Source organism: Coffea arabica, chromosome 6c (genome assembly GCF_036785885.1).
Source record: "Coffea arabica cultivar ET-39 chromosome 6c, Coffea Arabica ET-39 HiFi, whole genome shotgun sequence".
Classification (NCBI taxonomy): Eukaryota; Viridiplantae; Streptophyta; class Magnoliopsida; order Gentianales; family Rubiaceae; genus Coffea; species Coffea arabica.
In genome coordinates, this window is record NC_092320.1 from 12,193,044 (window position 1) to 12,208,424 (window position 15,381).

General features: G+C 39.0%; 2 protein-coding genes across 5 annotated transcripts; one reads left to right on the top strand and one right to left on the bottom strand.

Moving 5' to 3' along the window:
- The first annotated feature begins 7,345 nt into the window (after nucleotides 1-7,345).
- LOC113693613 (uncharacterized) lies at nucleotides 7,346-10,600 on the top strand. 4 transcript variants are annotated; one of them, XM_072052932.1, is made up of 4 exons: nucleotides 7,346-8,143; nucleotides 9,890-9,980; nucleotides 10,088-10,212; nucleotides 10,292-10,600. In XM_072052932.1, the coding sequence occupies exon 1, from the start codon at nucleotides 7,449-7,451 to the stop codon at nucleotides 8,127-8,129; it is 681 nt and encodes a 226-aa protein (XP_071909033.1). In that variant the 5' UTR covers nucleotides 7,346-7,448; the 3' UTR covers nucleotides 8,130-8,143; nucleotides 9,890-9,980; nucleotides 10,088-10,212; nucleotides 10,292-10,600. The 4 variants fall into 4 exon arrangements, with proteins under 4 accessions (XP_071909033.1, XP_071909032.1, XP_071909031.1 ...); XM_072052931.1 differs by having other exon boundaries at nucleotides 10,098-10,212; XM_072052930.1 differs by having other exon boundaries at nucleotides 9,890-10,212.
- Nucleotides 10,601-11,631: 1,031 nt separating this feature from the next.
- Nucleotides 11,632-13,115, bottom strand: LOC113691508 (ribulose bisphosphate carboxylase small subunit, chloroplastic-like). Its single transcript, XM_027209663.2, has 3 exons — nucleotides 12,895-13,115; nucleotides 12,666-12,797; nucleotides 11,632-12,188 (listed from the first exon to the last, which is right to left on the bottom strand). The coding sequence occupies exons 1-3, from the start codon at nucleotides 13,042-13,044 to the stop codon at nucleotides 11,961-11,963; spliced, it is 510 nt and encodes a 169-aa protein (XP_027065464.2). The 5' UTR covers nucleotides 13,045-13,115; the 3' UTR covers nucleotides 11,632-11,960.
- Nucleotides 13,116-15,381: the final 2,266 nt, after the last annotated feature.

Below are 15,381 nucleotides of genomic sequence, written 5' to 3' on the forward strand. Positions count from 1 at the left end.
CAAAAACCAACTCCAACTGTCGTAATTCTCAATCTCAACAACAGCAAAGGAAATAGGGAACATATTTTCATTGGCATCCCTACCCAAGGCTGTAAGCAGCTGACCTCCAAAGGGACTCTTGAGGAAGCAGCCATCTAGACCTATGATAGGTCTACATCCTTGTAGGAAACCATTTTTCAACGCACCTAAACCATAATATATCCTCTGAAATGTAGCCCTTTCCTCAATATTTCGCCTATCAATTTGCAATGAAATATGACTATCAGGATTGGAATTTTTTACAGTAGCTACATAATCCCAAAGTCTGTGGTATTGCTCCATGTCATTGCCCCTGAGTGCCTCTAATGCCTTTTGCTTTGTCCTGGCAGCTTTTTTTTGACTAATGTCTAGCATGAACAATTTTCTTGTCTCATTCATCATGCCAGGAATACTACACCCAGGATCATCTCTCACTTTGGCTTGAAATTTATGACTCAGATATGTTGAGGTGGCATGTCGATTGCTGTAATCCCTGCCACAATGGTGATCTCCCTTAAGAGTCTTGATCATAAATGTCTTTGATCTCTGGATTCTGCTTGCATGAATCCTCCAACTACACCCCCTTGCACATTTAGCTGTGATTCGAGACCCCTCATTTCTGATGTACTTGTGCTCATATCCCTCCCTAATACCCCATTCCACTAAAACCTCTCTAAACTTATGAAAGCTGCTAAATTTCTGGCCAGCCTTTAGTTCAAAATGCTCTTTTCTAAACTCTTCATCCGCATTGAAGTAGCTGTAGACAGGGGTGCTTTCATCATCAGAACCTATTCCTCTGTCAAACAGGTTTTCATCATCATCTACTGCCTCATTCCAATCCTGTTCCTGCTGATTTTGTTGCTGTTGTTGATGTTCATCGAAATCAACTTCTGGGTTTTTGGTTGGTTGCTGATTCTCATGTTGTTTTTGGTGCTGTTCATCTAAATCAGCTTTGTTTGATGCTTTTGCTTGCTGATTTTCTTGTTGCTGCTCAGAAGGAATACCAACCGAATTTGCAGATCCAATATTTATAGACGCCTGTGTTGATCCTTGACCATGTAAACCTGCAAATATATCATCATCTTCAGACAGTTGTACTGCTTCTCTTAGCCAATCAGGAAAATCTGAGTAATCCAGTATGATTTCATCTTCTTCTCCGTCTTCATGAATTGGTCTTTCTTCATAACAATCAGTCTGCTCTGATGTTGGATCTCTCTCTGTCTGTGTTGTTTCTTCTGTTGATTTCCTTGTATGACACTGCCGAAACTCTGAGGAAGTATCACCTTCTTCTTTGTCTTTAAATAACCGTCTGACTGATTTCCTTGCGCTTAACTTTACTCTTTGTGACTTGACTTTTTTATCATTTCTTGCCTTCTTTCTCTTGGACTTGTCACCAGCATCATGTATCTTCTCTTTATGTGGTCCCATAACAGCTGGATCTGACTCCATTTGTGATGACTTTTCTTCGCAGACGTCCTTTGCTTTGTTGTTAATGTCTGGAATGTCATTATTGTCCTCACTCCCACTCCCAATTACTTCCTTGACCATGTCATCCTTGCCTTTAACAGTTGAGGACGAACTCATCTCAGCCTGCCAGGCATCATGATATGGAAGTGCAAGTATGCCATCACCAGTCACTCTCTTGTACAGTAATTTTCCTTCCGGGGACACAACTTCAATGGGATCAGACCCCCTCTCAGCATATATGTGCATTTCTTTAAGCCCCTCATAACATGTTGTCAATAATTCGATGTCCACATCATCATTGATGCTAACCACACCAAAATCAATGTCATGAAAGGGAATAGAGTACCAGAAATTCATATTTGTAACGCCGCGCTCAATTGTTTGGTACATTTTTTGAAACTCAAATACGGATAATTCATCAGGGTCGAAATCACAAAATACCCTCACATGTTCACCAGTGTATCTAATTCTCGGCTCCCATTTGAAATATCCACCATAATGCAAGTGTATGTCTACGGTCTGCCACGAATTATCTCCCATTTTTATGCACCTAACCCAAAGTAACCGAGATTATTTCATGCAATATTTCATACACTCAGTTTCAAAAACATAAAAAATGAACAACAACACACTTATGTAGAAGGATGAAAAACATAATCAAGACCATAATCAAGACCAGTATGGACCAATGAAAATTCGATTACTCCACAAAAACTCATAAATAATTGCACCCAAACATTGTCAGAAAAGCTTCTGACTAAGCCAAATCTTGACATTTTGCGTATTGTTATAAAAAAACAAAAAAAATTCCCACAAACATTGTCGGAAGACTGTCGGAAAAGCTTTTGACCAAACCGAAACTGACATTTTGCAATATTTACCAAATTTCAAAAACAAATTCCCACAAACATTGTCGGAGACACTTCTAACTAAGCCAAACATGGTAGTTCCTTTACCAAGTTTCAAAATATTCCCAACAATTTAGTACCAAAACACCTGCCATCAAACAAATCAACTCGTCTAATGCATAAGGTTCGTATATGTATTTTACCTGGTTCAGATATGCTCAATACGTTGCGACTCTCGACCGATCTACACTTAAACGCCGATCCATCTGCACTGAAGCACCGACCGATGTTCTTGGCTGTAGGTTTCCCGATCCGCAGCACACTAACACCTTCTTTTTGGAATTAGGTTTAGGGTTTCTGTCTCTAAACATGAAATGTGTCTCAAGCCCGACAGATCTTCACCATAACTCGCGCCGCTCAGCAATACAGTTACCTTCTTCTTCGTTATAGGTTTAGGGTTTCTCTCTCAGTTTCTTTCATCCGCTCCAGATTGACTCATTGCATCTGTAACTTTTCACATATTATATATGAGGGTATTTTCGGTATTTCATATTATTACCGGCTCCCCAGCCGGTTAGCAGGTAAAATCCAAACAAGTCCAAAGCATAGGGGGGTTAAGTGGGAGTTTCTAAACAATGAGGAGGTTTCTTGTCAATTTCCTTAACCACAGGGGGGTTTTATGTACTTTACCCTTGTTTATAGGCTAGCTGCTTTTGGTCCTGGGCTTCTAGCCAGTGAAAGTTTTCCCGACCCTTCGAATACATAGTCGTCTCATTGGGAGAAAATGGTACATCGTTCCCCTTTAACATTGGATAGGGTATTATTTGAAATATTATTTGAAATAATTACTGTAGCACTTTTTATGATGTGATGTGATGTCTGTGAGATTAAAAAGTGATTAAAAATATAAAAAAAGTGAGTTAAAAAATGTGTTTACGATGCAAGCGAAATATTATTTGAGATAATAATGCTATCCAAACACTCCCTATATAGATATTGTAGTGAAGTAGAAGTGACAAATACGCTAGATACATGTTATATGTGTGTGATCTGCCGTGTGGTCGAAATTTATAATTTTTCAAATGAAAAAAATTTATCATGAAATTTTAAATGCACTTCGTGTTATCCAAATTTAAGTGAACTTACAAGGCAATTATTATTCGCCTTACGGAGAAAAAAGGTTGCTCTAGCATCAAAGTTTTGAGGGCTTCAAGCCTAGCCATGTGGTCCTTATTAGTCCCCTCTCGCTTCCATGTAATAAACACCTCAGTATAAAAGTTGGAATTAATTTTTATACGCTGTCAGTAGTCAGCGTAATGATTTTTTTACACCAGCAAGTTTAGATAAATGTCACAGTATTATTGCTCAAATTTTAAATTCACCTTTTGTCCATAAATCATATATCTATATCTGTTAATATAAAAAAAATGACAGTATATATATCACATTAATCATATAAAATTTATTGCCAATCTTTAATTATCTGAACCCCTTCAATGAGCATTTTAATCCAAAAGAATTTTTTTTTTAAAAAAAAAAAAAAGAAAGAAAGCTACATCTTTGACCTAATGCTCAACTAATTATTCCAATTTGAATGGAACAACTTACTTAATTGTTGGAGCTCCGGTATAAAGTGTTACGATGAGAAGAATCTAAACTGTTTTTTTTTTTTTTGAAAAAAAAATTTATATGAAACATTTTTAATTTCGAGAGCTTCAAGCCCAGGGATATGTCATGTGTGGTCCTTGTACCTTATATTATATGGCCCCTTTCGCTTTTATGAAATAAACGTAAATATTGAATGTGCAACTGTTGTGATACTTTGTACTGAAAATTCAATAATTGCAGCCCAGAAGAAGGGGAATAATAATAAAAAAAAAAAAAGGAATGAGAAAAGAAGTAATAAATCCTTCTTCAAATATAATGCTCGAGTGAGTCGTAACTCAAAATTCAATTTGTAACAATTTGACCCGCAATTTTTTTACAATAATGTTTCTATCTGACTTAATTAACACCAATATTAGATTTCATAAACTGTATGTTACACTTGATTATCACATCACAGTCAAAGAATTGCCAATTTTTGAACAGGAACAAATGAATTAACAATGATCACCTCCACTAAATTAAGCTCTCCCCTTCAAGTTGGAATCACCTATTTGTGGATTGATAGATAAGGTCAAAGGTGTTGGCTTGTCTTTTTTTTTTTTTTTTTTGGAAAGTCAGAAATGCGATTAGAGAATAGAGAGCAGAGCACTCAAATATTTATTGGCATTTCTGCCTTTTAGCTTTTTGTACTGAAATACATAAATTCAATAATTCCTAGTTGATCATATGATGCCGACAAAAAATTCTATTGCAGATTCTTTTTGGTCAAGATTCTTCGTGGAAGCAGATTCGATCAAGTGATTCTTGCTTAGCTGGAGGTCAGGGTTCTACCCCGCCTCCCTCAAATTTGTCACAATATGTGGTTGGTCTTAATTGACCATCTCCCCTTATCCCTTTCCCCTAAATTAGGCTAGATTAGATTATAGAATATCTACCGTTGCCGACAAAAAAAAAAAAAAAAAAAAAGATTCTTGCTTAGCTGTTTGGCCAAATTATCCTTTTTTAGCCGACAATAGGCCTAAAAAGAATCAGCAGAGATGGCTTGTTAGAGAACAAAATGTCTTTCTTGTTTATCGTAAATTTAACTTTCTTTCTTAAGGTAGCATTAACGATTGACCACCCTCATTTAAGGGGCAACCTCAAAGTCTGTGTAATCAGTAGTATTGGTAGTAAATTTAATGTTTTCTCGTTTCTACTGGGGCAGGCACCGCATCCGAACTCGATCTCTAAGCTGAAACTTCCTTAATGTCGCTAGCAAATGAAACTTGCCAGGTTCTTATGTAAGCAGCCCAAGTCTTCATAGATGTGAAAGTTTTATGTTATCGGTTCTTGTGTTGTTTTCAAGAAATGAAGGAAGATGTGTCAATTTGGCATTCGCATGCAATGCAGCTTGAAGAAAAAGAAAATTTCAGATACCAAAAAACCCACCCCCAAGAAGAAAAAGCAAAAAACTCAAGAAAGATCCAAGAAAATTATTGGAGCAGCTGGGACCAATGATCCCAATAGGATCCCAATATGGTCATCCCTATTCCTAACTAAATATGGATAGTACTCGTAGGGTTTGGAGGACCTAGACTCCATGATTGGCGAACAGTGAAGCTTGGTACTTTAAATTTCATCGGAGGAAACCACTTAAAGTGACTGTCATGATTAAATAAAGTGGGAGGCAAGAATTGAACTCGCCCCGCCAACCACCAAGACCTATGGTCCCTAACATTCCATCATCTGTTGGTTACAATGGATTCAGTGACTTTAAAATACTTGCAACAACATGTACCATCCGCACTAAACACGCACACTTGCTCACCAAATTCTTTTTCTTTTTTTTTTTTTTTTTGTCGACACAGGGGTGTCCGGGTCAAGACCCGAAGGCGGTCCGACTAATCCCCTGCGGCCCGAGAGGAGAGGCCCCATCCCCCCGAACACGGTAATCCTGCACGAATCGAACCCCTGACAAGCGCTCCTAAGGAAGCGTACGCTGCCAGACGAGCTGCCCAGGAGGGGCGCTCACCAAATTCGTCTCCTGGGATTCTCTACGCATTTCTATTACTGTGTATGGTACATTTATGAGTCAACAACCCGTCCCAACCCAAAAGATCTCTCCGCGGATTTCTTTCTGATTGTGTCATCGTGTGCAATTTCAATACCTTACTTGAACGCGTTTATTTTCATATCAAGTGTCTAATGCACGGTGGATCTATTCTGATAGTAATTACATCCAAAGTTGGCTATAATTTTATTTATAGACTATATATTATTCGAATTTTTTTCTTTTTCTCGAAGACTCTAGTGAATATTTCAAATCTCACGAGGAGAGAAGAAAAAAAAAAAAGTGAAAGGTTTGGTTTGAGAGCTGCCAACTCACTCTGTATGCACTACTGGTTCAACAAACTGAAACGGGGCATCGGACCAAATCCAAAATTTATTTGTTTCATCCAACACTTAGTCCATGTTAACGTTATGGGCTATCTGGAAGCCCATCTAAGTAATGGGCGAGAATTTAACTTCAATTGGACATGTTACCTATTGGTGGCAAGGCCACGATCTGTTAGGGAAATGCAGGGCTCATTGTTCCAGTTGGGACTCGTGCACCAACGTGTAGTGAACAAAAATCCTGAGACTTGATTTTCTCACATCCTTTTAGACTTATAGGGTGTCGCCAAAAGGCCCAAGTTTGGAATGCGATCGGATGGTACAATAATTGGAAAATTTTTAATTATTTATTGAATATATTTATTTTTCTAATTAAGCTTTTTATCTCCGACATATCAAATCACAATAAAGGAAAAATGCCATAGTGAGCAATATAAAAAAAAAAAATCCCAACTACTCTTCAACCACTACTCATTTTACGAACAATATTTAATTGAAAATAAGTAAGCGGTAAAAAGGAGCACTATGCAACTTTTTTACCCAACGTGTATAATTAATTTGTTCCTTGAGGTTATAATGAATGTTAGGGTACATATCTCATTTGTTCCTTGAGCTAATAACGACCGTAATTTTTTTTGATTATTTATTGAATATATTTATTTTTGAGTGTTGAATAAGTGTTAAATCTAATACATTTGAGTATATATTACATTCAGTGATAATTAAATAGTTTATCACTTGATTTTGAAAGCAAATTATGTTCAAAAATTTTAAATTTAGTGTCATTTAATTAATTCAAATATTCAATTTTTGATTATTAAATGAATTGAATATACTAACCTCCGAATCCATTAAATTTGAAGTGTTGAATTAAATTATCAAATAGGGTCTAAATTTTAAATATATTTACCCTAAAAGGTGAATATTGGGATATTTCAATTTCTCAATTTTCAATACAGAAACAAGTAACAACAACCTATATATACCCTCCAAAAAATTCACGGTAGGGTACCTTTATAAGTTATAACCATTTGGACATTGACTCATTAAACCCACTTTAAACCTCGCTTCAGAATCCTCACCACTACTCCCCCCAGTCTCACTCTATTCATTTCTCCTCCTCTTCCCTCCACCATGAGCGACCGCGGTCGTGACCACCGTGGCCGGGACCGGGACCGAGACCGAGAGCGTGACCGCGATTTCCGCGACAGAGACCGTGACCGAGAACGGAAAAGAGAGCGGGAAGATCGCGACCGGGACCGTGAACGAAGCAAACGCGAGCGTTCTCGCTCCAGCTCGCGTACACCTGACCGCATTCGATCCCGCCACACTCGTTCTCGCACGCGCTCCCCAGCTGCTGAACGCCAACGCTCGCGTTCGTATTCTCCCGATCGCCACCATCACCGCAGCCGCCGTCACCATCGCTCGCCTACTCCTGAAAGTCCTCCCCGGAAACGACGACGGGATGACGGCGAGAAGGAGAGGGAGAGGGATAGGGAGAGGGAGAAGGACCGACAGCGTGGCTCTTCAGTTGAGAAAAAGAAGGATAAGAAGGAGAGTGGTGGTGCTGGTGGTGACGGTAAAGGTGGAATTGATGGGGGGATAGATAATGATGATGGTGAGATGATGGATGTCGATGAAATTGAGATGATGAAGAAATTGGGGATTCCAGTAGGTTTTGATTCGACAAAAGGGAAGCCGGTGGCTGGGAACGACGTCGGGTCAGTCAGGAAGGTAACTAAACGTCAGCCACGGCAGTACATGAATCGCCGCGGTGGATTTAATCGGCCCTTGCCTGCAGAAGTCAACCGTTGATTTGAATTTCTGAGGTTTGGATTTGCTCAATCTGTATGCGTTTGCTCAATTTAGTAAGATGGAACTTGAACAACTGTTTAAGTTATATGATTAGGGTTTGCTAATTATTTTACTTATTAGCGGGATCAAATTAGGAAGATCGAGCTAGTAGTTGTCTTAGATCGTGTTACCATTTTATTGGTTGTCAGTTTTGGTACTGAATTATTTGATGAGTGGTGTTGCATTGTGGAGCTAAGACGGTTTTAATTTAATTGGCTAACCGAGAACAATAGCAATTCCGCTACTAGGCTTAATTTAACATTGGTCAGTGCACGACGAGAGCTGAAATGTATACAAGCATGGATGTTATTTCTTTTAGGGGGTTTATTAGACTCAAATTTTGGCTACATAGACATGTCTGATTGTAGTATTGAAACTTCGATCAGAGCTTAGGAAAGACCAGATTGATGGTGACTTGGATATTTATTTCTACCATTTGAGTATTTGCTTTCTAGGTGTACTTGTTTACAGTTTTGCTGATTAGGGTCTTCAGTGTGGATTTGTGATAAGCAAAATAAAAAATGTAGAAAATTATTTGGGAATTCTATAGGCAGTTATCTATCTCAAATTTGACAAGGAATGCTGGTCTAATATACTGAATGAATTAGTAAATGGACGGGGGTGTTTTGAATTAGAATGTGTTTGAGCTGAATTAACTTAAGACTGTTATTCTTACTATATTTTTTCTTTATAAAGAAATTATCTTTTTGAGCCTCGGCTTCAAACTATACTGTCTCTCTTTCTTGCACAAACACATCACACCTTTTGAGGAGTTTGGAATATCCATAGTTTGGTTGTTATTGTAGGTAATTTTGTGATGTAGTTATGTGTTAGATGGTGTGGCAACCAAAGAAATGTAGTACAAAGGAGTGAGATGTGTCAATGGGTCTGTGCATTGTTGAGAGGGGAGACCAAGGGGCCAAAAAAAGGATGGCAGGAAGATGGAGGGTGTAGCTGGTGAGGCAGGTGATGCAAGGAGAGAACAGAGGTGGTGATCTGACAGCCAGGAGGAGAGAAGGGAGGAAGCATAGAGGCGGAGTAGGGTGGAATGGGAAGGGGAGATAGCATATAGTTGGGTTGGGTAATTCAAACATGGAGGGTAGTGTTGCCATCTAGGCAGAATTGCTTTGGCCTTGGTAACTCTAGATCCTTTTGTTCAGGCTTCATATTTCATTTGGCATAACCCTTATTGTTTACTTTTATCCTTTTGTTGCTTGTTTCATACTTGCCCACAGGGCTGTCTGTTAACAAAAGCTCTCATAATCTTGTAGTCATTGACCGTTGGGGTAGTAGATGTTTATAGCAAGCTAGCTTCTGATTTGTCAATTACCTCACCGGTGGTCTTAAATTTTTTATGTTCTTGGCTGAGCCCTTTGATGTAGATATATGACTTGGTACTTGATTTGTGCAAGTCATTTGGTGAGGTTAAACAGGATGCTGTGAATGCTAGACAATGTCTTTCCGTGAATCCCAGCCTGTAAACACACATAAGTGCTCAGTTACATAGTCAAGAATAGTGCAACTGTTTTCAATGTTCACAAAGATTCTTCTGTTTTATGTCTTTGGTTTGGGCAACTGGGTGTCGTATATTGGCATATGCTGCTCTAGACTATAAAACTTATTTACTTGGAATTCTAAAAGATTTTTTTTTTTTTTTTAAATATAGCACCATGTTATTTACTGCTATTGATGCTAAATTTTGTCTGAAAAAATATCTTTAGGCTTTTAACCTACAGCCAGTTGTACCTCCTGCACAATGATTCTGGAATTCGGCCGATTGCTCCTGACTGGGCTTACCTTGTGTGAAGTGATGTAAGATCTTTGACGTTATATTTCCCTTCACTTAAAGTAGAGCTGGATTCAATTGATGATGTACTCTTCCTGATTTATTGATATTGTGGGTTGATAATGTTGACAAGCCTTTTACAGATTCAACGGATCTTGGTGAACTTGTAGTTTGCTGCTACAAATGTACATGTAAATTATGGTCTTGCATAATTGGCTTTCTGAAGATTGTATGTCTAGTTATTAAATTTTTGAAAAGGTAAGGAAAACTGTGCTCTGCATGGCACCCATGATGTTAAAAACGAGACTGGTGCTGATAGTTTCTTGGTTTTTTCCAGTGCTGTGGAACATCGGTATGCTTTCTTCCCCAAGATTTAATAGGCCTGGTCTAGGCTTCGGAAGTTTTCTGTTGGCGTCCCTTGGCTGCCCCTTCTTGCTCTAGAACCTGAGGCCAAGCTATATAATTGAATCCTGTTTGGAAACATAATAATACTGATTTAGCAGGTCAAAGGAAAATATTGGGAAGCAATCATTTGTGGCTTCTATTGCTGTCTGGAGTTGATTAGGTTATTGAGCATTCAGATTTTTCTGTTTATTTAGTATGGGAATCATGTTGTTTGCAGATAGAGCATATTGGTTTCACTTCATTCTGGCTTTTAAGGTTTAGTTTTGACAACTTAATGGGTGAAACAATTAGTTAAAATGCGAAAGTGGCAAACTAAAATCCTTTTGAACTTACAGCGAAGATGAAGTTGGAATTGGTCCTGCAATTGGGATTTTAGAGGTCAGATTGGTTGCTTTCAACCAATTTTGGTTTCTCTAAAATTTACCTTACTTAAATAGGAAAATGCCGACTTCTCCGAGAGTGATACTCTGCATGTATGGTAAAAGTTCGTAATTTAAAAGAGCTGCTATATCAAGTCTTAAACATATGTAATGGCACAGTTACTGTGAATAATGTTCAAAAAATATATATAAAAAAAAAAACAAAGAATAGTGCAAGTCAAACTTGTTATTCCACTGTTCATCTCTAACAATATGGAGCACAGGTATGCGGGAAAATTCAACATGATCTTTTGGTCATTGTTGGTCCTTTATGGAGTATTTGTTTAGAGCATGATAGCTGATCTGTTCTTGAGATAGACGCATAGGCATGCCCAACTGGACCAACTCCTTCTACAATCTTATAAGCATATTAATTCTAGTACGGGTGGCAATTGGTAGTATTAGGAGTTGGTTGTGTGGTCTGTAACCGGTGATTTGCCGACGAAGTGCATATTAAAATCGTCCACTCTCTGTTTGGCATCAGCATGTGGTGGTGGCTAATCAGTTTTCTCAGGGTTGTTCGAAGGACATGAACGCGTCCCAACTGATTCTCAAGCAGCATTATATGTAAGCAACAAGGCAACTTGCATAACCAACTCGTATTAGTTGAGTTGGCCGTTAGGTCAAAGAATTTAAACCTCTGCACTTGCAGAAAATGCATTCTTTGGTCTAGAGATGCGAATCACTCTCCCTAATTCCCCTCGGTTCAGTTGGATCCTCCCTTGGATTAGAGTAGGAGTGCAGAAGTTACCTATTCACCAAAAAAAAAAAAAAAAAGAAAGAAAGAAAGAAAAGGGTACTTGCATCTTTACCACCCAAAAAAAAAAAAAAGAAAGAATATGCAAGTTGCATCTTCAGCGGGAGCCGCTTCAAAAGTAAATGTAAGGTTCCTTTCCATAAGGATCTTTACATAATTAAAAACAAAATTAACGAGGATACGACATGGCGTGCTGTAATGTTTAAACAACTCGCCGATTACTGGTAATTTCTTAAGGCATCACTTGAGAGCATAATATTCCAACATTTATTCTCCAGGGAAAGAAGGGCAAATCAGAAAAACAGGCTGGTTGAAGGCATCTCGAAGACAATTGTAAACGCTTAATTAATTTTAATTCCAGCCTTCCTTGCCCATAAAAAAGAAGGAAGCGTCAATAGAGAAAAGCTGAGAGAAGGTGGGGGGAGTTAGGAGGTAGGTTTCTGAATCACAAAAGCCATGCATTGCACCTGCTTTACATTGTCAAATGCCAAGCAACGAATATAAGCATTTGGATATGCTTTTTTGCATTCTTGGATTTCATTAAGAACTTGAGAGGAGTCAGTGCAGCCAAACATGGGCAACTTCCACATTGTCCAATGCCTCCCATCGTAGTAACCTGGCATCTTGCTGTTTTCCCTATGCACAAAACCGTCCTTTGGGAAGGCAGAGGAAAAGGTATTAGATAGCTACGTAATTGAACTATCTAAATCATGTTGCAGTAGAATAAACAGAGCGACTCGAGACAGATTCAATGAACCAAAAATGCGTGCACTAATTGCATTTGCATCACTTATTTATGAAAAAGATTATAGCTATTTGTAGTACGAATCTTTGCCTTAATATATTCGAAAGGCATTTTTTTTTCTCTTACTTTTTGGCCTGTTTAAGCTAAGAGAATCTAGTGTAAGCTAAGAGCATCTTCATTATTTTTTTCATACAAAGTAACAAATTTGGCTAAACCACTTGCAGTACCACCAAGTTGTTGCTAAAATTGTGAGAAATGAGTGCTTTTGGCAAGGCCCATGTACTACTCGATCTCTTTCTTCTGAATGTAAACAAAAACCAAAGTCGAGGTTTTTATCTGATATTTATGTCTGAATCAAAGACAAAATCAAGTTTCTTTAACCTACCGCATCAAATTCAAGGCATGGGATCCATCCATTTTTTAGCATATAATCAATCTCCCGTGCGATTGAGTCATCCGAGAGAGGTGGAAGGTATGATAGGGTCTCGAATTTCTTGTTGTTAATTGGATTCCATGTCTGTCAAAAAGTCACGTTACGGAGTCCGATCAAACCATCTAAGGGTCGTATTACAAGTAGAACACGATGTAAAACAAAAACAAAATCGGAAGGAAACCTTCATGCAGTGAATTCTGGATGCATTTGAGATAGTTTTGCGACTCCATGCAGCTGAATCCTTGACAGCAGAAAGCTTGGAACAGTTTGGTTTCAGGCCAATATAGCTTGATCCCACAACAGGAACTGCTGAAAGACTTGATGTAGACATTTTTTTTATGAAGTACTTGGTGAAGATGGGATGTTGAGGACAATGGAGAAAATTTTACGAAAAAGTGAGTTATTAATAGCGATGGTACCCTGTCTTATAATAGTAAACTCGAAGAGTTGTTGATGACACTGCGCTGCAATTGCTGTTAGTTGTTAGGGAAAGGACAAGAGGAGAGGGGGTAAGAATTTGATGGGCTGAGGTATGATCAGTTAAGGGAAGAAGATGTAGATTGTAGGTTTTAGACCGAGTTTCGTTATGCAATTTTGCTTTGGTCTCATCACCAAGCTGCCATACTTTTGGAATTTTTTATGGTCTCCCTAACGCCTTCCATTGGCAAATCTAGAATGATGTTGAATCCAATAGTAAATTCAGCACGATCACTTGTGAAATTCTGGTAAATGATTAAGATGTAGTGGGCATTGAATGTGAGGTGCCGTTCAATGTACTGGGCATTCTCTATTGTTTTGTCTTCATCAATGTGTATTCATGAAAAGGAACAAGAAAACGAAGATGTGTACAGTTTTTGCTTATTAACGTATATTAACTTCAGTCACTTCAATGGATTGCATCCAGCATAAGTTTCGGATTGTTGCATTAAGGATTCATACTAGCTATAGGTCTCTAGATTGATTCGATTCGATAGGTGTTTTTTGTTTTCCTTCCTATCTAGAAGCCTAAAAGCACAAGAAAAATGGAAAAGGAAAGTGATGATAGTTTGGTTATTTCGGAGTTTAAGTTATTGTGAGCAGATATATGAATCTCACAGGTCTTATTACCTTATTAAGCTCTTTAATTAACTCTGATTAATATGACATTTTATGTTAACACGAGGGACTTCTCGAGTTGAAAGAACAAGAAGAAGCAAAACCTCGTTAAGCTTATTAAATGCGGCCACATAAATTAGCTCTCTTTTATTTTTCTTTTTTTTTAGGAGATAAATTAGTTTTCTTGACTCAAATATCCATAAATGGTAACACAATTCGAGTATGCACCCCATCCTTGTCTTATCACAATTAAGTATGGGCCTGTTTGGAACTGGACCTGTTTGGAAGTGGGTTTTTGGCCAAGTTTTTTAGCTACAAGTCTTTTAACAATTTTAGCTACAGGAATCCAGAAAAACTTATCAAATTTTTTAACCTATACATTTCAAAATATTTAATACACAAAAAACTTCTATCTTTCTTCTTCTTTCTCCCCCACCCCATCCACCATACCTTCATTGCCGGCCACCACCTCTGCCGCCGTTTCCGGCGTCGGCCACCTATTCGGCTATTCTGGCATCGGCGTTCCCAATTTTTTTTTTCCTTCCTTTCTCCCTCCCTCTCTCCTTCCCTCCCTTCCCTGGCCAAACTTCCCCGACCTATGCAACAGCAGCGATTACTTTCCTCCTGCTCTGATTTTTCTTTGTCCCTCCAGTCACGCCAACGCTACGGCTGACGGGGAAACAGGGGAACAGAGGGGGTGGGGGTGGCGGGAAACGGGAAACGGGAAGGGGAACAGGGGAGGGGGAAAAGAGAGAGGGGACGGCTGAGGGGAGGGGGTGGTGTGCTGGGGGAGGGGCTGGGAGGCAGCGGGGGCCGGGCTGGCGGGGGGAGGGGGTGGCGTGCTGGGGGAGGGGCTGGGGGGCAGCGGGGGCCGGGCTGGAGGGGGAAAGGGAAGGCACGGGGCAGCGGGTGCCAGGCTTGCAGAGGGGAGGAGGAAGGGGCAGAGGGGTTGGCGGGGGGAGGAGGCAGCAGGGGACGGGCTGGCCGGGGGAGGGGGAGGCGGGGGGCAGCAAGGGCCGGGATTGCAGAGGGGAGGGGGAAGGGGCAGAGGGGCTGGCGGGGGAAATGCAGAGCAGAGGAGAAGGGGAAAGGGAGGAGAGGGGTGGCGGGAGGGGGAAGGAAGAAGAAGAAGAAGAAGAAGAAAAAGAAAGAGAGGAAAGAAAAGAAAAAGGGGAAAAAAAAAAGAAAGAGAAAGAAAAAAAAAGAAAAAGAAAAAAAAATTCACCTCACAAAAACTTTTATAAAATTTTTTATCTTACAAAAAAATTTTTCACCTTACAAAAACTTCTACAAAATTTTTTCAAAAACTTCTACAGTGCAATACAGTAAAGTTTTAAACAAACTCCCAAAGAACTCAGGGCCTGTTTGGAACCTGAGTTTTTTGGGAGTTTGTCTAAAACTTTACTGTAGCGTACTGTAGAAGTTTTTGAAAAATTTTTGTAAAAATTTTTGTAAGGTGAAAAATTTTATAGAAATTTTTGTAAGGTTTTTTTTTCCTGTTCTTTTTTTTTTTTCTTTTTCTCTTTCTCTTTCTTTTTCTTTTTCTTTTTCTTTCTTTCCTTTTTCTTTTTTT